General features: G+C 49.3%; 1 protein-coding gene across 2 annotated transcripts in view; it reads left to right on the top strand.

Annotated features, from left to right (window-relative positions):
- Positions 1–17,344, top strand: part of SLCO3A1 (solute carrier organic anion transporter family member 3A1) — a 143,351-nt gene that overhangs the window by 101,678 nt on the left and 24,329 nt on the right. For both annotated transcript variants that reach the window (XM_083850424.1, XM_083850423.1), the window contains exons 3-4: positions 7,604–7,702; positions 10,722–10,985. In XM_083850424.1, coding sequence (XP_083706550.1) covers positions 7,604–7,702; positions 10,722–10,985 — 363 coding nt within the window. The remainder of the gene's footprint in view (positions 1–7,603; positions 7,703–10,721; positions 10,986–17,344) is intronic.

Genomic DNA, 17,344 nt, shown 5'->3' with positions numbered 1-17,344 from the left:
CTCCTAATGCAAAGGTCCAACCACTTTTTTGTGCCACTCTGCAAACATTGTGTGTGTGTGTGTGTATGTGTATTGGGATCCCCGGGGACTGTCAGCTGTCCGTATAACATTGATCCTTTCAAATGCAGCCTTGATAGTGCTGGGGACGGGGATTTGCTGATAAAACAAACTTCAGGCTTGGTAATAATTGAAGATGCAGGGTAGTTCACCTGGCAAAATACCTGCTTGTAGGAATGAGATTTCATCTCAAAGGCAGCGGACATCTCCTCGAAGAAATCCTGAATTCTGTTGGAAATCAATATTTCAAGGGACACTGGTAGCCTGGGGAGAAACCTCTCTGTAATGTATCTCCACGTCCTAGCAACCTCTTTAGGGATTAACATCTGAATGCTAAATATAGGCCAGAACAAAGGGCTGTGCTGAGGAGTTAAGCAGTGTTTTACAGCAGGTGAGGAAGGCCATGCTATGAGCTCTCTGCAGCTCTGGAAGGATCACATCAGAAGTTTGTTACGCTTGTAGCACAGATGCACTTTTTCCTGCCTCTTGACAAGTAAAGGAAAACTCCAGCCAGCTTTAAATACAGCCATTAAGGCTTATTAAATACGGGGGCAAATAAGTCATTCCGCAGCATTTCCACGAAGCGGTGAGTAGCTTGCATTAAAATAAAAAAAAAAATCCTCGTGAAGCCGGAGCTGATTTTACAGGCTGCCTGCCTTACCAGGCAGCGATTTGGTAAATTGCTGGAAACAAGAAAGCTTTGATGGGAGAGGAGGGGACGAAGCTGACAGGAGATGTCCAAAGCTGTCTGATTTTCAAACCAGGCAATTACTTACTTCACTGGCTAAAAGCAGGGCACTCAAATACTGAACCCCTGTGTGGGGTTCCCATCATGAGCAGCCCCACAGAAATGGGAGAAGTCCATCAAAGGCCGGGGCTGAGCAGGGAGTTCAGGCTGTCGGGAACCTCGGCAGCACTGGGACATCTCTCCCAGTCACAGGCGTCACTGAGCAGCCCTCAAGAGATGCCCACAGCTGAGGGGCTACTGGTTTTGAGCTCTTGAAGGCTGGGGGCAAAGCTAATAAAAAATATGTGTGCTGCTACACAGAGATAGCCAACCTCTCCCACTCCCCATTTCATCTGATACCACCAGAGGGCCGGGACCGCTTTGATGCCCGTCAGAACAGAGCCTCGACGTTAAAGTGAATTATCCAAAGTTGCTCCTCATCAGCTGCAGGCACTTGGGAACATCTGCCAGGATTGTCTGAGCCTTCCCTTTGCCCCAGTGGCCGCAGCGAGGAAGCAGAACAGATCCAAACGCCGCCGGTCACGTTTCCTCTGTGAGGCCACGGCGGGGCCAGGGAGCAGGCCTCAGAAGGAGGCGGGCGGCTGCCGGTGCACACCAGGAGCTGAGCGGCAGGAAAAATGACGTCTGTCCCTGGTAAATGAAGAAAGCTGTCCCCAGGAAAGCAGGGAAGGAAAGGCTGGGGGTGTCGCTGGGCGCCGCAGGCATCCCTGCGCCACGGCGGCCGTGGTGCCGCAGGAGGAAGCCGTCTGGCTAGGACGCAGCTGACCCCGTACCCGCAGTGTGCGTTTGTGAGGTTACAACAGCTGATGGAAGTGACAGAAAGCCCACTGAAAGTGATGGTAGCTCTGCCCACAGTGAAGCCCATCTCCAGAGCACTTGAGGGCCACTTATTCATGTTCAGGGGGATGCAGCTCTTGCAGCTGGCCCAGCATTGCCTGCCATCCCCGGGGCAGCGGTGTCCCTTTAAGGACAGCACACGAGCTGTGTCTCCGTAATCCCTTCTCAGGGGCCTGCCCCGTCCTCCACGCAGCGGGAAATGTGGGACAAGCAGGGTTTTGAGATTATCCCGTGCTCTGCAAAACTATTCCCTCTGTGCTTCAGACAGAGCTCGCTCCTGCGGAGGGCAGGAGGCAGCGGCAGCTGGCTGGGGCCGCCACCCGCAGCGCGACACCTCCTCGTGTCACCAGCACCCGCGGGGCCACAGCAGCACATGTGTGTGCCCTGCCCTCCTCTGCGCGCCCCGTATGTGCACTTTGTGAGTGTCGCTGAGCCATCTGGTCACTGTCGTCTTTGACGGAGATCGCGTTGCGCTCCTCGTTCCCCCGGGGATGCAGTTACTCGGTGCAGCGACAGCACCACCGGCTTTGCAGCGGACGGAGCTTCCCACATCTCCCAAACCGAGCTTGTTTTCCCCACTTCACACCCAAGTGATTTTCACAGCGAGGCGAACGTTTGTGAAGGAGTGCTGGGTGGAGTCAAAAATCACACTTTTGAATTTAGATGCTTCCCTCGAAACCCCATTCCTCGACAGAGCAGCTGTTCCTGGGGGGCGAGTGGGGCTGAGCTATCCAGGCCCTGCTGGCTTTATGGATCGGTTCGGAAGTGCCACTGCTTTGCCACAATTTCAAGGCACATCACAGAGGTCATGTAACTCCCTGGTGCTCAAACACATCCAGCTTGGGAGGAGAGGAGTGGAGCAGTGCAGTGTCTGTGCACACACACCTCGGATCAAGCCCATCCCAGCTGTGAAAATAGGAAGCAGCATTTTCAGCAGCATCTGGTTGACTTGAGCAAACTTCCAAGGTGGTTGCAGGTCCCCGGAGGCAGTTCTTGTAGTGCTTTCCAGGGGCTCAGTTGGCAGAGGGTGGCTCTGGCTCTGCACAGGGACTTTGCAACCGAGCTCTTCCAGAGTGCATCGCGAACAAATGTCCTTCCTCTCAGCACTAAATAAAATCTTCGCTTTGGGAACAGTTGAAGCATGACTTCTCTTGCTGACGCTGGCTCTTGGGACTGGCAGCAGGGCTCTTTTGACAGGAGGGCTTTGAAAAGAAGTGAGGGGGCAGGGGCAGCAGAGGCTGTAATTCAGCTACATCCTACAGCTGGGAGCGCTGGGGAAAGGTTGTCATTTCACAGCCTCACTTCCCAACCTTTTTCCTCTCCCGTAGCTCTCCAAAGTGAGTGCTTCTCAACTGCATCTCAGCCTGCAGCTTTGTAAGGCCAGGAAGGTTGACAGCCCTTGGGCTCAGGCTGTTTGCATGGTGCACAGAGCTGAGGAATGTGTGCTCAAGGTGGGCTTTGAACCAGCTGGCGGTAAGGCAAATAGCAGTCTGGGCTTGAACATCAGACACATGGCACCCAGTGCACAGAGCAAAGGCATGAAGAGGTCGCTTTAGCCATGCTTTGCTGGCTGGGCAAAGCTGTTAGGAAACCCAGAGCCAATGTGTGACCTGGAAGAGGCGCTGACTTGTGGCTGGGCGATTTGACTTCTGGACCAGTTTGATACCAAGGCAGAGGACAGAAGCCTTTGGCTGCTTCGGGGATAAATCTTGTTTTAGCATCTGCTCTGGGCCAGTTCCTTTGAAGCCAACATGCTGGATTCGTGTATGTTCTTGAAGCAAGCCGTAGCTCATGTCTAAATGTTGTGTGGAGTAAGTCAGAAACGCATATCCTGCTGTTAGTCATCGCTGCACGGTCCGTTACTGGGCAAAGCACGTGGCAGATAATGGCAGTACTTCATATCTGGACTTAGGAGGAGTGAGAGATGGGACAAGATGACAGCTAACAAGGCTACTTCGATTTCCACCTCCACTTCCAACATCTCTACCACTATTCACTAAATCCCCTCACAAAGTACTTTAGTTCCTTTATAAAGCAAACCGGTACCCAGAGTCCTGACTCTTTTGCTTCAGGGTTTCATGTCAAAACAAACAAACAAAAATGGAAAAAGGGGTCCTTTAACAGCACGCATTATTTTCCTAACCCATGGCACGGGTGGGAAGCCTTGCTGCATCTCCATTGATGTCTCATTTCCCAGTTTTCTGCTGGGAGTTACTGTCCCTGGGTAATTCTTTACAGAGATCGACTTGATGCGGACAGCAAGAGTTTGGTAGCGTTTTGGGATCCTACTGCTGCTGGAAAGCAACCTGGATCGCCAGGGGACAGCTCCTTATTACTGAAATATTGACATCCTTTATCCCTGGCTTTGTAACTTGTAACTCTGCATGACTGACGGAGCATCTCTGTGCACATCTCTCTCCACAGAAGTAGCCGCATCTGCTGTTGCTCTCTCCTTTTGCCCTAATGGAGAACTGCATTAGCAGTCCCGGGTCTTATTCACTAAGAAGTGATAAAGTCCCATCACGAAATGTCAGATCAAATTCTTCCCTCTGTCTCTGCCCTTTCCTCAGCTCCTGGAACATGTCTGTTAGTTGACAGGACAAAGCAGAATTTGGCAAATTGTTCCATTTGAAAAGATGGGGAGGAAAATAATTCTAATTCCTCAGTCCAGCCTGTTTTTCTTTCCTTTTTTTTTTTTTTCTCCTGACTTTTCCAGAGGCAATCAGAGTGGTCGAAAGGGATAGAACAGGAAAGCTGAAAATGATGAGCTTTTTTCAAAATTAAATGTAATTGTGCTTTAAAAGAGACCAAGATGAAATTAAGTATTTTTGAGTTACCAAAGAAAACTTTGAATTGTCCCAAAGCAAGTTTGTTTGTTTCAGTCCTCAGCTCCTGACCATTTTCAAGAATTGTCATAATTTGGGAAGAATTTTTTTTTAAAAAAAGTAAGATTAAAAGCAAAAATTTAAAAACCCACCAAACTGCACAAAGGAGAAACCTTTCTCATCCTTCTTTCCAGTGGTTTGTATAGGGCTACCCTGGGGATGTGCCCCGCTCCTCCTCGCAATGTTGGGTGCAGGATGTAGCGCAGCCCCCCTGGAAGAGGGGCAGCCTGCCGTGCAGAGCAGGAGGTGTTCATTTGCAGAGCACTACTGGATCTGACAGTCCCAGCTTTGTTTTCCCTTCTCTCAAGGAGGATGTTACCAAATGTGCAGCTCTGAGCGATGGAAATGAATTTTAAGCTACAAAGGAAAGGGAAGAGGCTGAAGTATCCTGCACTGATGGCCAGCTTTTTTGCCATCAATGGGATTTCTGCAAGAGGCTGTAATGGAGCCAGGATTAGATCTTGGATCTATTTGCTCCTGGTATTGGTGCCCTTTAGCATCCACCTGTGTTGAATCAGGTTGATTCGATAAAAAGTTAGAGGGGAAGATGGGAAAAGCCCTAGCAGCCCTAGCAAGTGGTGTTAAAGCCATCCACAAGCTTAAGACATCTTTATCCTTAGCAGCAACCACAGGGCTGGGAGAAGAGGTTTTACTCGAGCTTCTCTAACTAAGCAGCTTCATGGTTGTGTGGTCAGGCAGATGATGTGGAAAGTGTTTTCCTAATAATGGTGGTGATGAGCAATCATGCAGAATTTCTTAGAAGAGGAAGGATGTCTTAAGCTAATTCTAATTTGGGTAATTTCCTCTCGAGCGCTGAGTTCCACATACATGTTCAACCACAGGTAGGATCCAAATTGCCTCATTGCCTATTTCTTGCGCCCAGCGGTGTGCTCTGCCGACCCTTGAGCATCGTCCAGATCTCTCCAGGCCCCAGGCTATCGATCGTGACAGCCCATGCCTTGTTTTTTTCAGGACCTGTTCAATTTGTGAGACAAAGTGTAAAATTCTGCAATCAAAGGATTTTGTTGGCATCTTGAAAGAGGATAGCAAAAAGGGCATGGGGAGAGTCTGCTGTTTACCTGGTTTTAGGACAAAATGTAGAAAAAGTAAAAACACAATTGACACAAGGGTTTCTTGCACCTACCCTAGAGGTGAATGTTAATTTAATACCTTCCTGTAAGGTCTTAGCTCCTCATCTCCCTGCTCAGTGGATGCCCTATCCCACATTGCCCTCTAGCGAGAACATTTCAGAGTGATGCGTTGTGGATTCCAGCTGCCAGGATATAAAAGGTGGTGCTTTAATAACTGAGGACGTGGCTTGGTTTTGAAGGGGCTGTTTGCCATGCAACACAAAGAGCTCGAGGAGGAGCAGCACTCGCCCATTGCAGGGGATGCCTTGGGAAAGGGGATGCACACGTGTGCGTGTACCTGCATCTGACAGCTCTCCTGCAGTTGGCTTCTTGTTTGAGCCCGCTGCCCGTGCTTGCATCTCCCTGCTGCTGATGGGCCACGGGCGAAAGGCCTCTGCTCCTTTCTGCTTTGGAAAAAGGGAAAATATTCCCCAGGTTTTGTTTGTTTATTTTGGAGGATTTTGTGTGTGTGTGTGTGCTCGTCTCACCCATAGCCCCATGAAACACATTTTGGTAATGTGTTTTTCCTTATATACGCGTGGTGTGACAGCTCTGCCTATGGTTTGGAAACCATCCCCAGACAAACCTCTGTCCCTCTTCAACCCAACAGGGGTTGAGTTGCCGGAGTGCCATTAGGGTAACAGCTGTGGCCATTCCCCTGCCAGATAAGGTCTGTTAAAAACTAAACTCTTCTGCTACAGCCTCTGCCAGCGCTGCTCGTGGGCGAGTGGCAGACACTGATGCCATCTAGTGACCAAAAAAATGTGCTGTGGATGTTTTATGAAGTGCCACGGGAAGTTTTGTAGCCCCGGCCTGGGAAAGAGGGCGATGGTTCTGGGTGGGCACAGGGCAGAAAGCCCTTCCCCTGCTCTCCGACCTGTGTCTGCTCTCCTTCACATCCCGCAAGGTGCTTCACAGCACCTGGGGTCTCCCAGGGGAGGCTTTACGGGTCCCAGGGGAGCAGGGCATGGCCTTGCCACCACAGGCCGACACGTCCCTGGCCATGCTGTCCTCAGCGCACATGCGGCTCCTCTCCGTGCTGCTCAGCCTTGCCAGTGATTCCTTCAGAAAGCCGTTTACAAGGCTCCTTGGGGACTTGTTGTTGTTTGTCCGTCCCACGTGAAGGCGCTAAATATGCTCCTGTTGTCTAATTTACAGCTGCTTTGTGTTATCTCTGCTGCTGCTTCCTCTGGATTATCCTCGCGTCCCGCTGCCGTTCTGCCCTGGACGGCTGAGAGCTGGCGGCGTGCCCGCGGCGTTCCTGCTGCAGGGCCAAAATGGGAGCGGGAATAAATGGTTCTCAATATCGTGTTAAAGAAGTAAGTCGTTGACTCTCAAGAGCTCTCTGCCTGGCATTGCTTTGGCAATTTCCTGCAGGTTTTGCAGCAGGAGCGAGTCTGCAGGAGAGGTCTGAGTAGCTGTGGTCTCAGGGAATATTTGCTACGTGATATATGCTGGGGAGAAGGCTTTCACGGGTTGCAATGAGGGCTCCTACCTCTCTAACGGGACTTTATCCAGCAGTCTGTGACAACTCAGAATTTCATAGATTCACTGGTTCTAAACTCTGCAAATATCCCAGATTTAGCTGGGGGTAGCAAAGGTAAAGACATTCCTGCGGGGAGAATACAGGTCTTCTTTACCTCGTGCTCTCGAGTGAGACATCCTTCAGAGCAACCAGACGAGCAAAACATGGTGTATGTCCACAGTCTTCCCAGCTCAGTAGAAATCCTTCAGCATTATCACAGCTATCATCTGTTTTTCCTGAAAGGTTGTGGAAAAGCAAAAAGCATTTTGGGTGCCCTTTTGTCTGAAGCACTCGACACAGAGACATATCCATATCTGTTTGGTGTTAGTAGGGCAATGCCATTTTGTAGGAGCCAAGCAGAACAACTTGCAAGGAATAATCTGAGCCAAATACTAATTTTCTATTTTCTCTCTCCTTGTAGGGATCCTGTTTACGATGCTGGTATTTGGGCCAGCCTGTGGATTTATCTTGGGCTCCTTCTGTACCAAAATCTACGTGGATGCTGTCTTCATTGACACAAGTAAGGAGAAAGGGGTTTCATTTAAAATCAAGTGTATTGATGTATCAGCGTGACAACATTGATGCGTGCAAGTAGGACGCTGCTTCTCATTTCATCTTGAGTGCCCCTTATGTATGCGTATCACTTTTAGAGGTTTTTGGTTTTTTTTATTTTTTGACTACGATTCAGCTATTTTCAACTTCATCCCCATAAGCAACAGGTTTGTAGTGGCTAAAAGATTAAAATATCACTGTGGCAGAGCACACAGGGCAGCGTGGGTGTAGTCATGCTAGGGGGGCTGTGTCCATACCTGGGACCTGGGAGAGGCAGCCAGGCGCTCGGAGGGATGCACACCCGTCAGACCCACACCCAGCACTATCTGCAAATGACCGAGTTCAGTCTCACAGCATTGTTGTTTTTTTCCCAAAGCAGTGCTAATTATTGCTCACCTTCACTCTGCTCTTGGGTTAAAGCAATTTGTTGGCAAATTGTCTTTTTTTCCAAGAGAAATGTGCAAATTCTTGTATTGCTACCTGCACTGTGCCCTCTTTGCCATTAGAGGGCAATGTGTAACAGGCTTTTCTCCACTGCTCCCAAAGCCCGTTGGCTGTAAGCTGAAAATCTGAGGCTTCGTGTTGTCGCCTGTGAGGGTGTGCTCCGGTTTTATGATGTTGTGGATACACCTTCATAGGATGCGTTTGGGTGGAGTTTAGCCTTGCAGGGGTCAGAAGAGACTTGTGCAAATCTGGAAAAGTGCTGCTGGCCTTTCTTGGTCTTGCATGTATGTGGCACGCCAAGAAATCTTAATAATATGAAATGAGCAGGGAAGAAGTCTCTTTTTTTTTTTTGATGGCTGGAACTTTTAGCTGTGGCTTGGTCAGAGGGGCATGGCCCCTTTTCATACCTTGTACACCTATGCCAAAGACTCGCTTGGTTCTGTAGGCAGAGGAGCTTGCTTGAACCCTGCTACACATTTGATCATTAAATATAATTCACTCCGAAATATGAATATGCAGAAGAAGACATTCCTTGTCCAGTAGGTGAAGCTGTGGAACTCCTCACCACAGGGCATTGAAAGTTTACAAATGGGTTCAAAAACACCTTCATGAGATTATAGAAGAACAAATGGGAAAGCCACCAAATCTAGCTTATAAAGCCCCTAAGCCACAAACTGCAAGAAGTAGGAGGAGTAACATCAGGAATATGTTGGCTTTAGTCTTGTGCACTTTCTGGACGCCTGCAGCTGGTACTGTCAGTGGCAAGATGCTGGCCTAGGTGAAAAGTTAATGCAATCTGACTATTTTTTATGTAAGATCGTCACTCAATACTTACAGCTCAAAAAGCCCCAGACAAATACGGAGCTGTGGAGGAGAGCAGCAGGGCGTTATCGCTGAACAGCCTGGAGGGGCTGTGGCCCAGCAGCTTACAGGGAGGGTACAGCACTTTCCAGGGGCAGGTCCAGCTGGCTTTGGCCATGGTCCTTTGTTGAAGGCTGGGGCATGTGTGGCCGTGGTCTCTTTTGTTATCAGAAAGAGATTCAGCCTTCAGCTGGCTCTGCCTTGCAGCTCGGGGCAGTGCAAGGAGACCGAGCTCCAAGGGGTGAGCCCAATCCTGCTCCCTGTTCCAGACCAGAGGTGTAGGGTGCCAGAGCAGCTGCTGCACTGCCTGCCATGCAGGGCTTGTTATAGGACGGGGATGTGAGGAAGACCTTTGTTTATATGGCGCTTCTTGTGGCTGTGTTCCCAAGAACCTGAAAAAATGCACTTCAGGCAGGAGGAAATAACAGCAGAAGAATTCAATCCTCCCAAAACACTATATTTCAAACTTTATATATATTTGAGAGCTACACGTTATTTTCCCTAAGGAGAAAAGAGTTTCCTTCTGTCTCTGCTTGAGAGACAACTTGATTGCCTCACTTGAGACAGATTTTTCAGAGTGGCTGTAACCAGACAGACATCGCGATGGGGGAGCTTGTTATTCCAGCCACGTGGGCCCCGGTCTCCCCCGGGACTCAGCTCCCAGTGCTGGGCACCCTCTGCCGGCACACTTAGTGGCTGTGGCAGCGAGGTTGCTGTTGGGAATACAATTTCTTCTCTCCTGCTGCTTATTTTTATTCCCCCGAATTGACTCCAGTGCCTTCCTTTTCCTTATCTCTGCTGAGTGGCAGCCTGTAGGATACTCGTGCCTTTTGCTCTGCTTTTCTTCCTTCTCTGATATCTCTACATTTCCAGGCCCATTAGCTGCAGTGAGTGGCTTTCTTTCCCAACGTTTAGGAGTGTTTTGCCCTCCTTACAGTCACAGGTGCCCAAAAAGCCCAAATATCCAGCTCTCCTTTGCTGGAAAGGATTCAGGTCTGTGAATTCGAGGCAGGGAGAGCCTGATCCTGGATGAGCCAGGATGGGGATGCAATGCCTTGTTTGTGCCGCTTCTGTTCCGTGCATGTCTCTGCATGTCAGCTGTGCTTGTTTTTCTTTAGGACATTTCCAAGGCTTCATGCAGCCGCAGGTCTCAGCTGAGCACAGGTTTCCTGTGCTGGAGCCCATGTCAGAGTCGGTCTGAAAAGCTGCACCCTGTCACAGGCACCTCACTCGTACCCTTATCCATCAACCATTTCCCTCACGGGCCACGTCTGCAGCCGCCAGCTTTTGGAGAGGCCAGCGAGGGTTTATTTCCTCTGCACATTTGACACACTGGGCCAGTGATGCCCAAAACCTTGGTGCCAACAAAGGGGACGCTGGTTTGTACACAGCAACATCCTAGAGCTGGCAGGGCCAACGACACTGGAGAGAAGCCCTGACTACAGGGCATTGCAGAAGCTGGACGTGCCATCGGGGTAGACAAGTGATGGGTTGCTTGTCCTAAGGACATCTTGTAGGGGGAGGTCTGTTTGTGCTGGTGGCTCACACGAGAGGGGTGTGGGATGCTCTGTAGCCCCTCACCAGCCAACAAAGCCCCCAACAACTGCCTTCAAACCTACGGGATCGTTAACCCCTTGTGTTCCCTCCACGCAGCCCTCACTGACACGTGTGCCCTCTTGCAGGTAAGCTGGACATCACTCCGGACGACCCTCGGTGGATCGGTGCGTGGTGGGGAGGCTTCCTGCTCTGCGGTGCCTTACTCTTCTTCTCGTCCCTGCCGATGTTCGGGTTCCCACAGTCCTTGCCCCCGCGGCCAGAGCACGCCGGGGAGAGCGAGCAGGCCATGCTTCCCGAGAGGGACTACGAGAGGGCCAAGCCGAGCAACGGGGTCCTGCGGCACCCGCTGGATGCGGAGAACAGCACGACCTGCTTCCAGCAGCTGCGAGGTGAGGCACTGCCTTCTTGTCACGTTTTCTGTGAGAGTCAGCGACAGGCTAACATCTGGCGGGATTTATAATTGGTCTCTGATTCGGACTGCCTACCTCTACCCAGAAAAAAAATACAAGCCTAGTATCCTGAGATTTCAGTCCCTAGCTTCTAATTATCTCTGGCATTGTCCTCGTTTTAAAGAGAGACTTTGTTCCACTTGAAAGATTTTTTTAAACTACAAAGCTTCTGAAATCCGTGATAGTCCTGTAGAGTTGATAAAAATGAAGGGGAAAGCAGTTGCCAAAGCAGTTTGTGGACTTCTCTCCAGTCTGCTGTCCTGCTTCCCTCTGCCTCCTGAAACGGAGAGCGAGCCTGCACGGGTGCTTCAAAGGGACGGGGAGCTCCCAGCGCTGGGGCTGCAGCAGGGCTACTGCAATCCCAGATACAAAGCAACAAGTGCTTTACCGACACAGCTCTTAAACTGGGATGGGGAAGAGATAGATACCAGCCCAAATGGCAGCAAAGCAGCAGGGCAGAAAATAGCTTGAAGCAGATCAGAATAGAAAACCCTACATCGTGTCCTGCGGTGATGTCAAGGGGCCTGGCTCTAATTAAGGCCAGCTAACGACCTGGCATTTTGCAGGAGTGTGGGTACGTATCCTTTCCGTACTCTGCACCCGAAAATCTTTCATCTGAGGAGGTGGTTCTGTAGTACTGGCGGTTGCTTCCCACCCTCTGTCACTGTGGCAGAGCAGGTTTCATTATTGCCTAATACATTTTGATAAATGAGGACAAAATCACTTACTCCCTGTGCAGTCACCCTAATTGGGAGTTGAATGAGGTACATGAGGGAAGGAAAAAAAGAGGCTTTGGGGAAAAAATGTTTTCTTAAATATAAAAATGGTTTGAATAGTTGATGTGGTTGTTCATTAAGGGAAGGTCAAAGATGTGAAACTTTGACTTGATGAGAAAATTCAAAAGAAAGGAAGGTAAAAGGATACGTTGTTTGAAAATGTGCCAGTAAAATGAATTTCGTGATCCTCTTGTCCTTGTTGCAAGGATTTTCTCAGGTTTGGGAAATGGGCTTTTTCAATGGTACGTCCATCTGGATGATTCTGTGGCTTTTGTTGTGGACTCGTTGGAGCATCTGTTTCTGGCTGCTAAGTTTTTGGAGTGGGCACTAGACATTTTTGCGTTTTTGTAGAGAGGAATAAAATATGGCATGTCCTTGCTGCAAGGAAGGGTGACAGTTCTGCCTGGGGGTGGTTCTAAGCAAGCTGGGTTTTAGCACATAGAGAGGCCAGTAGAGGCGGGGTGCTACAGCATCTATTGCTTGTCGAAGTACAGAAATGTAAGTGTCACTTCCATATGCTTCGAAGTACTGATTAAATCAGGAGGCACTACAGTCTTCCACGTAAGTCTTCTCATTGCAGGTAAATCCCACTTCGGATCAGTGAGCTCCAGAAGTCTCTTTGTAGATGGACTTTGAAGTACAATTTACATCGCATCAAATAAGACAGGGAACGACCTTTTTAGTCACGCCTTTGAGGCTGCCACAGATGACATGGTGTTGGTGGCTGCCATCTCCTTTCAAGTCCCTTGGCACTGTTGTCACAGTCAGAACGTGGTCAGGAGCTGTGTTTGCTGAAGTGCCCGCCTGGAGGAGGTGATCAGACCCCACAAGGGCAGACAAACATGCTTCACTCACTTCTGATGTGTAGTGTTAAGGTGATGGCTTGAATCTTGCTGTGTATATGCATTATTCTGCCACCAGCTGGAAAATACATGTGCGTTCCTGCGTGGCAGGACCTAATATCCTTAATCCATTTGTTGGCTGTATACAGTCTCCTTTGGGGAAGGTTACACCTGTTAATTCGTTTTCTTAGGATTAAAAGGAGTGATAATTGTAAACACAGGTTAAAAATATATATGTGCACGTGTAGTCACGAGTTCTGACCTATCATGGGCTTTGGGGTTTTCAAGTATTTGTGAAGCTGAACAGCAGAGAATGTACCTGTACGTGGGGTTGTGGGTGGAAATGTTCGTCAGGGTTTGTGTGGCCAGTAACTCCAAGTCCTTTTTCGTATGTGTTGTCACTGCAGCTTGGTCCTGGACAGGTGTGTATGGGGCATAAGTCCACGCCTGCATGGAGGTGTGGGATTGTCCATCTCTTGTGCTTAGTATGGGAAGGAAAAGTTCTTCCTCTGGACTTTGTGTGAACACGGTGTATCAACAGGGCATTCTTGGAGGCTAAACTGAAGGTCCTTTTTGGCTTGTTGAAAAAAAAAAAAAATCAGGTCTCGCAGTGACTGCTACAAGTGACTAGACATGGCAGGGGAGAAGGGGGGTAGTGTAATTTGGAGACGTGCTCCCAGCTGGGTCATGGCTGTCAGCTAGCGACAAGGCATGTCTGGCACATGGGAGGGTGCCTGAGACACTACAATGTTTGCTGAGAGACAGGGAGATGTAAGGCTGGGTGAGATTCCTTGGCTTTCTCTAGCCTTAGCACACAGAAGAGCTGTGACTAATATAAAAACAACCTTCTCAAAGTGTCGGAAAGTCTTTTACATCTCTGCCAAGGTCTAAACAGAAAGGAAGAGCTGGCTTTTGGGAAGCCATGGCATTTCTTCCTGCGGGGTATTTTCACGATGGGAGACGAAGCATCTTTAAGAGGAGCTTCAAACTTGCAATGGAAACCGCGCGCCGTGCTGCAGGTAGGACCCGCTGGCTGGGGCAGCTCTTCTGTGCCCCCAGAGAGCTGGGGAAGGAGGCTGAGCCCAGGGCAGTCCCCTTGTCCCCCTGGCTGTCCTCAAGAAAACCCGGGGACAGACCTGGGAGGTGCTTACCATCACCAAACTGGAGAATGAATGCTGCACCATTTTATGTGATCGGTGTTTCAGTTAAGCAACACAAATGCATTTGGGAGTACAGGGAAGGGAAGGATTAATAGCAGGGAGAGGGTGGATAAATGCTGCCGTTGATCTTTGCTCCCGACAGGCAGCCTGGCATCCAGCATTCTTCGTGTGGTCCACAAAAGCAATTGAGGCGTGGGCTGCAGCAGTCCTTGCTGTTCCAGGGGCACAGCTCTGCTTTCACACCTCTGCTCTGCCCTGGGGACCTCTCTGCTATTCGGAGCTGGAGATGACGTTCGGCTCTGTCAGGGCACCTGTGCCCTCTGCTCGTGTCTGCCACGCATCTGCCCCCTCGCTCCACATTAACACGCTGCCTCTAACCCACCACCTGCTCCGGGACGTGCTTGGAAATGCTCTGTCAGAATCATTTTTCCCTATGAAAACATCGCTTTGGTTGAATTTGAGTGGTCAGCTTTGATGAAATTTGGTTTCAAAATGCTTCCTTGGCTTTTTCTTTAATAATCCTGAAACATTCCGCTCTAAATGCATTTTGTTTTGTAATTATTTAAACCAGAAATTCATTACATCTGTCTAGCGAGAGATATGAAAAAAATGTTACGGGATTGAAATTGATATGGAATCCTTCAGGTTTGGAGATAGAAATTCATTCACAAGGAATTAAGAGCAAACCCACTGCGGAATTAAATGAATTTCAAAACTGCAAATTCCCTCAATTTGGAAACATTTTGCTTTCCACCCAGCTTCATTTCCAAGAGCGTAGGAGAGCCGAGATGTACAGCTGACAGCTGTCTTGTCTTCTGTTCGGTTCCTTCCTGCTCAATGTGCCGATCTGCTGAGTACCTCGAGAGAGAGCTCCTCTGGATCCTGGCTCTCTGACCGAACGAGTGCTCTCCAGGCAGACAAGTTGTGCTGGGCCAGAAGCTCCCGGCTGTGCACAGGTCCCAGCCTGTATCCCTCTGTGGTCGTTCGTGGAATTGAGCAGGATTAGCAGGTACCACAAGGAGTTTTAAATTCACAGCTCTAACGTGTCTTGGGGACAACCTTTTGGAGAGGGCTCCAGCTGTATGGCCGTAGAGGTGAGTCGTTGGCCCAGATCTGTTGGTCCCAAGACCTCAGTTCCTTACCAACACCTAGAAGGCTCGCTGAGAAGTCCTAATTGTAAGGAAGGGGAGGCAGGTGACCATGAAAGGCCCTACATCAGGTTGCTGCTGATGCTGGAGGCAGGGCGATAGACTAGAGGGACCCACTGCCCAAGAAGCCTTTTTGACACGGGTGTCATCCTTTTCCTTCATACGCTTTGTGATATTAATTTTGCCCAGGCCTTATGAACTTTGGTGTATCAAGCTCACTTGAATTATCTTCAGTGCTTCTTGCCTTATCCCATCTTCTCTCTCTCTATTACAGGAGCTTCCTCTTTCCAGGAAGTATTTTCGTCTTGCTGCCTTCACTCTTTTCTTCATCCCTTATTCCTCACGCAAGCTGTAGATCTTTCCTTTTGTTTTTGTTTTGTTTTTTATTATTATTATTCAAATTTGAGACTTGCTGCCTACGTTGCTGTTAGAAAGTAGTATTTTGGATCAATGCTAAATTCCGTCTTTCTCCCATCGCACTGTCCTAGGTGGACTGGGCTGTAAACCTCCCTCTAATTTATTACTTTGCTTTCTGTGTTCCTCATCTTTACTGCAAATTGAAAACATGTCTCTGTAGGGTGCTCCAACTGGAAAAAGGGGCCTTGGTGATTGTAATGTTCCAAACAATTCATTTCAAGCACCAACATGATGATTATAGTTTGTCGTTTCTGGAGAGTAGTTAAACCTCATGTAATGAGGTTGCCAATTATCCCCGGTACTCCCCGATGTTTAGTGACAAATCAAAGCTACTTGGTGTACATAAGTGCATTTGCTCGTCGAGCCCGTGGTCTGTCACCCACAGCTGGCCCGTCAGCAGGAGGGGATGCTCGATAACCTCAGCCCGAACTGCTGGTGGTTGGCTTGGTGTTGCTGAGGGTGGTAAAAGGCGTGAAGGTGAGGGATTAGCAGGGGTGTCAGAGAGCTGTGGGGCATCCTCCTAGGTCCCTTCCAACCTGAACATCCTATGACCAGTGCTGCAAGCATTGGGCTTTAGGTACTTGAGCAGGGAAGAGAGGGTGATGAAGTTTCTACTTCTTCTCAGTGTATCGTTGTTGCTGTAACGTATCGGGTGCATTGGGATGAGGATGTTAAATGAGCTGGTCCTTCTGACCGTGGGAGGGCGGGTTTCTTGTGCCTTGTCTGATACAGCTGGTGGGTTCTCCATGAAGACTTCGGAGACTATTTTGAATCCCAAAGTCCTTTCCCTTTTTCCATTCGATGATTCAGATTTATAGCTCCAAAATGCTGCTACAAAGCGTACGGCTAACCTTCTGGGCTGGAGCACACATCGAAATCCTGATTGAGTCAGCAAGACGCAAGGTAACGTTTATCATGACTTCCACTGGGATCCAGGGAAGGAGCACCACGCTCAGCTCTTGTGCTCCTGGGGCTTTCCTGTCCCCCATCAGACATCTTCCATTCCCCCTTCCTACCCAGCACCGTATGCTAGACAGCTGAATGCACGTCACTCCAGTCTATGGAGAGGTTTTTAAACTTCACTGCTGACTTTTAATCTTGTTCCTAGAGGTATTTCACCCCAAGAACTGAGACAGATAAGGCAGCAGCAGGTGTCAAATGAATCATCTTAACGGGTGGCAGTAGCAAGATGAAAGGATATTCATTTCTTTGGGGAACCTCGTGTCATTTTCCTTAGAAAATAAAAGGGAATGAGCTGGCCCGTGCTGAGAGAAGATGGTGGAGGCTGCCAGGCATTTCCTGCTTTGCCTTTGCGCTCTTTGTTGTGGGTTTTGTATTATACCCTATTATATAGCTGGTACAGAGCCCCGTTGCAGTATACACTAGTCAGACGTGCAGTAAAGGGCAGACCCCGTCCCAGAAACCTCACGCCCGGATGCACAGAGAGGATGACCAGTGACGAAGCGATGGGACTTGTAGCCCAGCGCTGCCAGGCAAGGCCGTCGCAGCGGCCTCCTCCCTCGTGTGAGATGCTGCAGGGACTGCAAAAGCCTTCCTCTCCTCCAGCGTGTATGAGGGATGGGTTTTCACTTTGTAATGCATGATGATTTGGTACCGGCCTTGTGACCTTCAGCAATAAATGTCCGTGATCTTTAACTCCGTCTTGCAAAAGACAGGCTGTCACTGTTATTATTTGGTGGGTGAAGTTACGGAGAGACCTCTGCGTCTTTACATTTGAATTGGCACAAAGCTACATCTCAAGGAATCCATTAATCTTGTACAGATTGAACTCCAGAGGCACAACAGGCAGTAATACCTTAAATATGGCTTTCCGAGCTCAGCTCTGCCAAGTCCACCTTTGCTTTTTCCCTTCTTTTCCTGGCAAGGAGGGGAAGTTCTGTGGGTGGCCCCCAAAGAACTGAAGGAGGCAGCAGGTAGCTTCTGAGATCTGTCCAC

This window comes from Anser anser (assembly GCF_964211835.1).
Source record: "Anser anser genome assembly, chromosome: 10".
Classification (NCBI taxonomy): Eukaryota; Metazoa; Chordata; class Aves; order Anseriformes; family Anatidae; genus Anser; species Anser anser.
Note: the sequence above shows the minus strand (reverse complement) of the source record. Positions and strands in the feature narration are given on the sequence as shown.